General features: G+C 37.0%; 1 protein-coding gene across 2 annotated transcripts in view; it reads right to left on the bottom strand.

The window, feature by feature from the left end:
* Positions 1-12180, bottom strand: part of SLC43A2 (solute carrier family 43 member 2) — a 70084-nt gene that overhangs the window by 17074 nt on the left and 40830 nt on the right. For both annotated transcript variants that reach the window (XM_053706233.1, XM_053706234.1), the window contains 4 exons: positions 5091-5183; positions 3281-3414; positions 2986-3188; positions 411-557 (listed from right to left, as the gene is read on the bottom strand). In XM_053706233.1, coding sequence (XP_053562208.1) covers positions 411-557; positions 2986-3188; positions 3281-3414; positions 5091-5183 — 577 coding nt within the window. The remainder of the gene's footprint in view (positions 1-410; positions 558-2985; positions 3189-3280; positions 3415-5090; positions 5184-12180) is intronic.

Genomic DNA, 12180 nt, shown 5'->3' with positions numbered 1-12180 from the left:
CCAGCTCCTAAGCTTATATTCTTCCTTTTCAAATAAAGATACCAAGAGAACAAATAAAATTTGATAATAGGAGTAAATTAGAAAGTTGCTTAAAATTGCATGCTCTATCTGAATCATGAAATAAAAAAAAAAATTGGGTTTAGTATCCCTTTAATAAAAAAATATAAGTTATGGACCTCTTTTAAGACTGCAGTAATTTAATTATCACCTCATTCTATTGTAGCAATTTTCTTCTTTATAATATATAAATAGATATATATATATAGCTTTGTGTGTACTTCAGAAATATTGATAGGATAACTACAAACAAATAACAGAAAAAAATAGAAAAATAACGTTAGAGTAAACATCCAGAAACAAAATAGGAAATTAACATATTTATAGCTAGAAGTTCATAAAATATATCTTACCAGTATTTATATCTCCATCAACCAAGAACTCCAGGATGTTGTTCATGGCGCCCATATAGAAGATTAACCGTAGCTGAGTGACGCACATAGTGATGAGGCTCAGCAGCAGGATGGGACTGAATACACTCTTCATGAAGGATGGAGTTGCTGCCATTAAAAAAATTATAACGTTAAAATATAAGCACTAATTCTGCTTATCCCGTAACCTCTGTTGCATGATAGCACCAATAGATCAGTTAATGAATTCATTAATGCACCTCCCTCACAGATCAGAATATAGGATTAAATAAATACAGAAATGACATAATGTGTGTTTGCTAAACAAATGCCGAATATGTCTGTAGGCAGCAGCATTCAAATATTTTCAGCCCACATATATCAGTGTGCAAGAGCAACACACAAATATCAGGATTTGCACAGATCTTTGTGTATTGCTCTTTCACACTAATATAAACCAGACCCGAAAATAGCTAAATGCTGCTGTCTGTGGCCATATTTGACATTCAATTGCCAAATAAATGCAGATTTTTTCCCCCACACATGTCTAATATATATATATATATATATATATATATATATATATATATATATATATATATATATATATATATATATATATATATATAGTGTGTGTATATGTATGTATGAATATATAATATATATATATATATATATATAATCAAGCAGAAAGCAGAGTGAGAAGCAATTGCTAGACAAAAAGCTGCTGTGAGAGGGTATAGAAAAAAAGTGTACTACCCTCTAAAAAATTGCCAAATAAGGCTAATGTTGCAGACCCTTATAAATAATATATCAAGAAAATATAGGAGCAAGAAAGAAACAAATAGGTATTTTGTTTAAAAAAAGACAGGAAATTCAGCACTCTTTTGTCACAAAAAATGCACAGCTCTTAAGTTAAATAAACACAATGTCAATTTATTGGTACAGCAATTCGATTCAAAAACACATTGCATCCCCCTTAAGGATGTGCAAGAAAATAATAATCTTAGTGTGTAAGCTAATCAAACTATTGTAGAAAGATATTGTGCAAGATAGTAGAACAATTTGTCTACAATAAACAGTATAGGAAAAACCTGACTGGTCAGGAAAACCAAGACACCCTCATGCATACCATTGCAGCAAAATAGTAAACCATATAAAGATGTTAGATTTTCAGGGCTACATCTTATATATTAGTTTAAAGCATACACAAATAAATGCAGTGTCGACAAAGTTACAGCAGTTACCATGCTATATATACAAAGAAAGCATGAGAGTCAGCATATATGTTTAGATAGTGTAATATAATGATCCATACAACTACACCCTGCTGCTCACAAATCCCCGTGAGAAAATGCATGCGGGGTATAGTCTGGGCAGGTAGTCTATTGGGATCTAAGTTGTTGGACTAAAAACTCTATGCAAGACAGCAAAAATAAATAGCGAAAATATATTGCAGCCCAAGGTATGAAGTCACACATTCATATAGCAAGCTATTAACCAAACGGTGAGAAATGTTATTGATAGAAAGAGTCCAGTGGACCTCTGTAACAAGTTTCTTGTGTGGAGTGTGCAAATTCATGCACTAAATGAAGCACTTAATGTTCTCCTTATTCCCATGAAGCAATGTGTGAACTTCCAACATTAGAGACGATACCTCGACAGGCATCTAATGGCTGCAGCCTGAGGGCTGTATTCGTGTGTATTATAGTGCTGCGTGTTAGAAGGTTAAGGTGTCACATAAATACTGCACCTTCCTTTTAGAGTGGTCGCTGCTGAAACCGCAATCCATCGCCACCGATATCCATATCGATATTCACCGGACTTGATGCTTTAACCAAATTCAGCCTTGGTTAAAGCATCAAGTCCGGTGAATATCGATATGGATATCGGTGACGATGGATTCCTGTTTCAGCAGCGACCACTCTAAAAGGAAGGTGCAGTATTTATGTGACACCTTAACCTTCTAGCACGCAGCACTATAATACACACGAATACAGCCCTCAGGCTGCAGCCATTAGATGCATTAGAAATCAGTCGATTTCAATATAAATTTTACAAAGTAGAAAACATTTTTTATATTCAACCTTTTAATGTTTCTATAGACAAATGTTAACATTTGAACATCAGCTTTAACATCTGAAAGTTTGAAAGGATACTTTTCAATCGTTTTTAAATAGTAACAATCAATCTTAATATTCCCAAAGAATATATTTTGTGTTTCAGATAGAGCATACAACTTTAAAAAAGTCCCATTTACTTCTATTATCAGATTTGCTTTGTTCCCATGGTATTCTTTCTTGAAGAGATAGCCAGGTAAGTGTCTGGCATACTACATAACAGGAGCTAGTGCTGCCATATAGTGCTCCAGACAAATGCACACTCCTGAGTTTACGTCTCTGCTTTTCAACAAAATATACCAAGAGAACAAAGAAAATGTGACAATAAAAGTAAAATAGAAGGCTGTTTAGAATTGTATACTCTATCTGAATCATGAAATAAAAATGTTGGGTTTCAGGACCCTTTAATGAATATTTCATGTATAATGGCAGTGGCAAACTGTAAGAAAGAGATGCACCTGTATTATCCGCCTCGCATTTCACTTCCAGGTCTACAGTTGACAGACACAATTTGTTTCCTTCTTGCAAGGCAGAAAGCTCTTTAGGATTCTTCATGGATCCTCCTACACTGAGCCTCCTCCCTACTGTGGTCACTTGCTTGTAGAACTGCTTCCCAGTGATTTTGTGGTCAAATCCCAGCCAACTGAACTTAATTTTTACTCTAGGTGGAAGAAAGAAAGAAATGTTTACATGGAAGAATCTTTCTATGACAGCAGGTATATAAGCAGGTGTAATTGTGCACAAGCAACTTACGTATAGTCCATGTCTTCTGGGCCTGGGAAAGGTTCTAGCGGCCAATTGAAGAAGCAGTTCAAAAAAACAAGGATGGCACAGGCGGCCCAGACTATCAAGATGCTGATAAATGTCACCCCAAGATCATATATTACCTGAAAGATAAACAAAAAGGTGCAAATTGAAATATTTTTATTTATTTTCTCCTGCAAATAACAAGTCAATGGTAATAAAAGGAAGGCACACATCAGAAGTTTGTATGCAAGCAACAATCTCGCTCTTTAATAAAGGGACTAATGAAAACCCCCACAAAGCCATATCCTGTCTAGGAGCTGCAATGTGCTGCAGTTCCCAAGTGAACCACCACAAAGTGAGAATGAAACAATAATGTGTATTACAATGTCTAATGAACTAGACCATTTAATATGTTCAATGGAAGTTAACAAAAACATCCAGAAATTCAAAGCCTCTTAAAACTGCATGCTTTATCTAAACTATGGAAGATTCATTTTGACATTCCTGTCCCTTTAAAAAAAAAAAAAATCTACAACACTATGTTGGGGGAACACATATGCTAAAACTGAGGAAAAAAAAAGATAAGTCCAAAAGTATACTAAAAATATGCAGTCTGTTTAATAATATATGAATTCTATATACGAGATTGGTGTTCATTTTCAAAACAGAGACGTAACACAAACATATTTACAAAATATACATTCAAGATTCATAATCCATGTCCTAATATGACATTGATCACGTGCCAGTATAAACTACTTATCGTTAGTTTAATCTTTTTAAGCCTGTGACATATTTTATTTAACTGCATACAAAGCTATTTCAGAGAACATATACTTAATTATTAGTAATGCACTGCACTTTGTAATTCTCCTAGAAAATGAATAGGGTCCAGACCAAATAATTCCATAACAACCCATAGTTTAGTATTTTTAAGTGACCAAATTATTATTTTAAATACAATTTGTACCTTCTTAATGCCTTGAAAAATATATTTCAAAGTCGTTGCTGTGTCCTGCTATAATAACTAATTGTGTTAAATAAATCTATGATTTACATTAAAGGGATACTAAACCCAATTTTTTTCTTTCATGGTTCAGATAGAGCATGCAATTTTATGCAACTTTCTAATTTACTCCTATTATCAAGTTTTCTACGTTCTTTTTGTATTTTTATGTGAAAAAAGTAAGAATGAAAGCTTAGGAACCGGCCCATTTTAAGTTCAGAACCTGGGTTGCACTTGCTGATTAGATGGCTAAATGTAGCCACCAATCAGCAAGTGCTATCAAGGGCGTTGAACTAAAAATGGAGCGACTCCTAAGCTTTCATTCCTGCTTTTTCAAATAAAGATACCAAGAGAACGACGAAAAATTGATAATAGGAGTAAATTAGAAAGTTGTTTAAAATTGCATGCTCTATCTGAATTATAAAATAAAAAATGTTGGGTTTAGTATCCCTTTAATGTGAAGTACATAGGTTCTCAGATGAACTGGTTTGGACATCACATAAGAGTAGTCCTCCTAACTGTTCCTATTTGAGAGGGACAGTCCCTGATTCTGAGCTCTGTCCTACTGTCTTCCTGAGACAGCTATATGTCCCATTTGCAGAATTTCCCTTAGCCCCATCAACGGTGCACCTATATACGACTACAAACCGCCCAAACACACTCACCAACCGCAGAGACACACCACAAACCATTAAACCTCCTCCCAACATGGCTCCTCCCACAAAATGGTGGCCAGCCCCATCCACTTCCTGAGTGTCTGATACCCAGTCACAAATGTTGAGAGGCATGTATAAGAGAACAAATGCTCACCTTGATGAAAGGGAAGGTGACGGCAGAGGAAGCATATGATCCGATCATCAGAGCAATGAAAGTAGAGCGCAGATCCCCGAACATGTTGGGCAGCTAAAAAGAACATCAAATTCCAAGGATTAGAAAAGAACAGACTGGTTTATCCAAACTGTCAACTCAAAGGGTTGCCTAGTCTACCTTAAAACATTATCATTGAAGTAAAAGATTTGCACTGGAAATACAATATACTCATTATTGGCACAACTAGCATCTTGCATGATCTCAAGAAATACAGAATTTATTTTACTATTTATTCCTTTTTACTCTTATTTCTTAAGACTGAAAGCAATGAGCTGAGTTTAAAAGTAAATAAAGAAATGCTGTCTCCTGAACAATAAGCCAATTTCTACTTTTAGGAGAAGCAGTTACAAGACCCACGTATATGAAAGACATCTTTTTTCTTTAGAAAACTGTGCTAATATAAGAAAAGGTTAAGTAAAAACTGGATGTGCAACTAATACCAAAGTATCTATTGCTCACTGGCTTATGTGGAAAACTCACCCACAGAAAATTGGTTTTTATTCAGCAAATTTAATTTTTTCAAAAAAACAAAACACTATAATACATTATCCCTTCAACAGTTTACTCTGATATAAATAATAATTGGATAGCTACAAAATGTGCTAATTTCATTAGAAGATAATATCTTCTACTAATAATTATGCAATGTAAATGCAATTGTTAAAAATAAACAACTGCATTTTGTTATATTGAGGCTATTGAGGTTAGTTTCAAATGCTTCACTGCAGTAGAACACAGATGGCCCCATAATACCAAAGCAAACACAACAAAGAGATATTTATTATTTTCAAAGAGCAGATGGATGAGGGTCTCTTTCAACAATACAAGGGTCTTAGCTTACACCTGTTTTCTATTCACTTGTCTACACTCTAAGACATTGTATTCTTCACACTGTGTTAATACAATGGTTCTGATCAGCCTCCATGCATCATAGACGTCACCAAACCACGCTGTCACAATTTACTTTGCAGCACAAGCCACATGTCTATAAGAATGGTGCATTATGGTTAATCATTGTGTTTCAGAACAAGGGTTTTTAACAAAGTGATAGAGCAGTCTAATTTCTTATTAGTCCTCTACAACGTCTTACTGGTCCTTATATATATATATATATATATATATATATATATATATATTGCGTTACAATTTAGCACAATTGCAGTTATTAATGTGGTTAGAGTCTAGATCCTTTAAAGGGACATTAAACACTTTGAGATAGTGATATAAAATGATAAATCATATATATTAAAACAAATACAATATACTTTCATTATTTAGTTTGTCCCCTTTTCCTGTAATTCTACTTTGAAATTGTGAGCTGTTTTTTGTTCATGTAAGAAATGTAAGTGCAGAACACTGTTATATGCCACATAGCCATTGGCTGCACACTCTAGTGACCTATTTATAACTGCCTCTAATTGGCCACAGCAGAGAAGGTAACTTAAGTTACAACATGGCAGCTCCCATTGTTTTATAGTCACTAAAACGTTAAACTTATTTTGCTAATATTTAAACAGCTAATAAAACTTTTAAAAAATACATCTACATTTTATTCTCAGAATAATTTTTTATTTGACAGCATCATTGTATCTAGCATTTATTTAGTGTTTAATGTCCCTTTAAATTACATATAGATACACACACAACTATCATGTCCACCTCTTCATTTTAACAGATTTGAAGAGGTTGCAGTTGCAATGAAATACATACAACATGACATCATTTTGCTATACAGTAGATTACTACAAAGGGACAAGAGTGAACTGCGTGCAACTGGTGTCTAATCTCAGTGCCCATCAGTGTCCTTAAGTGAACTGTGAGAGCACTGCACCTGTGCTGGATGGAGAAAGTCTGGGTGAGGCTGCTGTGAGCAATTTTATTTTGTTTGTAACACACACACAGCAGTAATGTATTCCAAGTTCATGGTTAGTACAATGTTATTCAAGCACACAGCCTGGTGATGGGCAGGAACCACTGACTAATATGCACAGAGCTCTGCCAAATAACAGTTAACTGCAGCTGCTTTCTAGCAGTAAAAATGTATTCATAACATTAGAAGTTCAATACTGAAATGCTCTTTCCAAACTGCAGACTGAAGCAAATTCCATAAAACAAACAAAAATATCCTGCCAGATTGCTGGCAAAAAAGGGGTTAAAAACTGGCAGTGCATTACTGTGCTCTGAACCACTGGCTCCTAGAATTTTACCCCTGGGTCCTAACTTTTTGGGTTATTGTCCACAGCCTGACTCCTAAAAGAATGTCTGCGTTTAAAAGAATGTCTGGCTCCTAAATTGTATAATACATTTGTTGACATCTAACCTAGTGACCAGTAAAATGCACTTCTAGGGGTCTATTTATCAAGCTACGGACGGAGCTTGATGCCCCGTGTGAAGGCTTGCCAGAAACACAAGTTATGAAGCAGCGGTCTAAAGACCGCTGCTCCATAACCTGTCCACCTGCTCTGAGGCGGCGGACAGAAATCAACCAGATCGAATAGGATCGGGTTGATTGACATCCCCTGCTAGCGGCCGATTGGCCGCGAATCTCCAGGGGACGGTATTGCACCAGTGGTTCACAAGAACTGCTGGTGCAATGATAAATGCCGACAGAGTATGCTGACAACATTTATCGATGTGCGGTGGGCATAGTTCGCTATAACGGATCATGTCTGTCCGCACAATGATAAATGGACCCCCTAAACTTGTCACCTTCACCTTCAGAGGCTGCTGATAAAATTACCCCTCTGGCTGATTTTCCCCAAGATTTCCTGTGTATATTCCAGCAGCCAAGGTTAAAATTACTGCTGTGTGTCTTCTATGTAATCAATGGGTTAATTAACCTTTGCAAGAGTGATACTTGTAATCAAGCGGTTACATCACTACTGTGTGTCACAGCAGTGATTAACCCCCTTATGTGTCCTCTGTATTTTATTTAACATCTTACTATTTACATTACTTGTTTGCACGGCCTGGTTTACATTATGTTGGGGAGTCCAAAGAGGGGTGAAACGGCTTTAAACAGCTGATTCTGTATTATATAGGCATTCCACCCTGTGCAGTGTTAATGGTTGTGTATAAAACAGTGGCTTTAGTATTATAGGGAGCCATGTTACCATGGTTACAGAATTACACACTTAAGTGCTTATTTGCATGTCACACCCACTGTTCCTGAAGTACAGTAGAACTGCTGTACTTTAGGGGATTTTAAGCTAGAAATAGATTTTCTGTACTATTTTCTATAATCAAGCAAGTATAAAATGTTTCCTAATTCCTTCATTACTGTCTATGTATATCGGTGGGTTTTTCACATTAACCATAAGCTTAATAATTTATCTAGTCCAGCTCCTAGATTTTGAACAAATGCATCAAGCCCTGTCCATTCCAAAAGAAAATAATATTAAGGGCCTTCATGCCAAAGCTCATATCAGCAGTTATCATGACTTTGTGTCAAACCAAATTTGTTTCTAGTCTCCACTTCTCTGTAACAGTTTTATTGTCCCAAAAGCTAAAATGAAACACTTAAGAAATGGTGGACATTTGTACATTTACAAAGAATCATCCCAAGTGAATTATTAATCCCTTAATGACCACAATGTATCCTGTATGTCACTGGTCGTTAAGGGTTTTTTCAGGACATAATAGCACAAGTCTAGCAAGAACACGCTATTAATGCCCTCCCTCCAGCAGGCTTTGTGGAATAGAGCAGTCTCAACGCTGGTGGCAAGACCGCGCTATAAAACAATCAAGTCCCTAAAAAAGGCCAGCGACATACAGGGTACGTCGCTGGTCCTTAAGGGGTTAACAGATGCCATTCAGGGGGTGTAAAGTAACTGAAAGCCCAGTCATTACGCACTTATGCAAAGAAGGACGGAAAATACCCCAGAATGTAAAGAAAAATATAAACCTTAAATACTGAAAGTACTTTCTACAAGTTACCAAACATAATATAACAGACAAGGTTCACAGAGCCATTTCACCTACACTGTGAGTCTAGTTATTCCTATCTGAATGCGGCACTGATACGATAACAGGAACATTTTGTCTGACCTGCTAAAACTTAGCACATCAAGTACTCCCGCCGCCCCCAAACAAACAGTATTCAGATAGCACCATCTCCCTATGATATAATCCTAACTTAGACAGGATTCAAACAATGACAAAATCTGGGTTCCTCTAGTAAAGCCTATATATAACCATCCATCTTCACATGACAGGTTATCTGTGCATATTCATAATAATTCACATAAAACAATCTTGCAAATCTATTTACATGCACCTTTCTCGTTTACTCCTATTACCATTTTTTCTTCGTTCTATTGGTATATTTATTTGAAAAAGCAAGCCGGCCCATTTTTGGTTCAGGACCCTGGGTAGCGCTTGCCGATTGGTGGTTACATTTAGCTTCCAAACAGCAAGTGCTACCCAGGTGCTAAAACCAAAGATTGGCCGGCCCGTAAGCTTACATTTCTGCCTTTTCAAATAAAGATACCAAGAGAGAGAACAAAGAAAATTTGATAATAGGAGTAAATTAGGAAGTTGCTTAAAATTGCATTCTCTATCTAAATCATGAAAGAAAAAAATTGGTTTCAGTATCCCTTTACAGGGAGTGCAGAATTATTAGGCAAGTTGTATTTTTGAGGATTAATTTTATTATTGAACAACAACCATGTTCTCAATGAACCCAAAAAACTCATTAATATCAAAGCTGAATAGTTTTGGAAGTAGTTTTTAGTTTGTTTTTAGTTATAGCTATTTTAGGGGGATATCTGTGTGTGCAGGTGACTATTACTGTGCATAATTATTAGGCAACTTAACAAAAAACAAATATATACCCATTTCAATTATTTATTTTTACCAGTGAAACCAATATAACATCTCAACATTCACAAATATACATTTCTGACATTCAAAAACAAAACAAAAACAAATCAGTGACCAATATAGCCACCTTTCTTTGCAAGGACACTCAAAAGCCTGCCATCCATGGATTCTGTCAGTGTTTTGATCTGTTCACCATCAACATTGCGTGCAGCAGCAACCACAGCCTCCCAGACACTGTTCAGAGAGGTGTACTGTTTTCCCTCCTTGTAAATCTCACATTTGATGATGGACCACAGGTTCTCAATGGGGTTCAGATCAGGTGAACAAGGAGGCCATGTCATTAGATTTTCTTCTTTTATACCCTTTCTTGCCAGCCACGCTGTGGAGTACTTGGACACGTGTGATGGAGCATTGTCCTGCATGAAAATCATGTTTTTCTTGAAGGATGCAGACTTCTTCCTGTACCACTACTTGAAGAAGGTGTCTTCCAGAAACTGGCAGTATGACTGGGAGTTGAGCTTGACTCCATCCTCAACCCGAAAAGGCCCCACAAGCTCATCTTTGATGATACCAGCCCAAACCAGTACTCCACCTCCACCTTGCTGGCGTCTGAGTCGGACTGGAGCTCTCTGCCCTTTACCAATCCAGCCACGGGCCCATCCATCTGGCCCATAAAGACTCACTCTCATTTCATCAGTCCATAAAACCTTAGAAAAATCAGTCTTGAGATATTTCTTGGCCCAGTCTTGACGTTTCAGCTTGTGTGTCTTGTTCAGTGGTGGTCGTCTTTCAGCCTTTCTTACCTTGGCCATTTCTCTGAGTATTGCACACCTTGTGCTTTTGGGCACTCCAGTGATGTTGCAGCTCTGAAATATGGCCAAACTGGTGGCAAGTGGCATCTTGGCAGCTGCACGCTTGACTTTTCTCAGTTCATGGGCAGTTATTTTGCGCCTTGGTTTTTCCACACGCTTCTTGCGACCCTCTTGACTATTTTGAATGAAACGCTTGATTGTTCGATGATCACGCTTCAGAAGCTTTGCAATTTTAAGAGTGCTTCATCCCTCTGCAAGATATCTCACTATTTATGACTTTTCTGAGCCTGTCAAGTCCTTCTTTTGACCCATTTTGCCAAAGGAAAGGAAGTTGCCTAATAATTATGCACACCTGATATAGGGTGTTGATGTCATTAGACCACGCCCCTTCTCATTACAGAGATGCACATCACCTAATATGCTTAATTGGTAGTAGGCTTTCGAGCCTATACAGCTTGGAGTAAGACAACATGCATAAAGAGGATGATGTGGTCAAAATACTCATTTGCCTAATAATTCTGCACTCCCTGTAATATAACAGTGTTGTTATGCAAATCTGGGAAATGAGTAATAAAGGGATTATCTATATTTTTAAACAATAAAATGTTTTTGAGTAGACTGTTCCTTTAAAGGGACAGTTTACCCAAAAACCTGTTTGTTCCCAGTCATCCATTTACCTGCTGGAGAGTATTTTATTGTTTACAAATAGCTCCTTAGCCTTTGAATTGGCAATTGAAATAGCGGATTTAGACTGTAGTATTTCTACCTATACTGAAAGTTTCTATACCTAGGTATAGGCTATTGATATGTAATACACATCCAGCAGAAGAATTAAAACTCAGAGTGGGAGGTGGAAGAGATAAAAAAAGGGAAGTATTTGAGTGATAAAATAACAAGATCGGATCTACTGTATCTGCAAGCTTAGCCTATTTTGAATGGGCTGTGGTTTCAAAGAGGCCAATTTATCACGGCCGTATAAACCTGTTTCGGCACGAGCCTTCAGGGTCGCCAGAAGAGGAGTTAAGAAGCAGTGGTCTTAAGACCGCTGCTCCTAAACTTGTCTGCTACCTCTGAGGCGGCGGACTGCAATCCGCCCAATTGCATACTATCGGGTTGATTGACGTCCCCTGCTAGCGGACGATTGGCGGCAAATCTGCAGGGGGGCGGCATTGCACAAGCATTCACTAGAAATGCTTGTGCAATGATAAATGCTGACAGAGTATGCTGTCGGCATTTATCGATGTGCGGCGGACATGATCCGCTGCTGTACTTTGATAGATTGTCCCTAAAGAGTAAATCCAGTAATTTCTTCTGCAAAAAGAAGCATAAATGAGCAATTTCTAATACATTTTATATGCTGCAGCTGGTATAAGTCATGGGGAACACATACGAGGAAA

Source organism: Bombina bombina, chromosome 3 (genome assembly GCF_027579735.1).
Source record: "Bombina bombina isolate aBomBom1 chromosome 3, aBomBom1.pri, whole genome shotgun sequence".
Lineage (NCBI taxonomy): Eukaryota > Metazoa > Chordata > Amphibia > Anura > Bombinatoridae > Bombina > Bombina bombina.
Note: the sequence above shows the minus strand (reverse complement) of the source record. Positions and strands in the feature narration are given on the sequence as shown.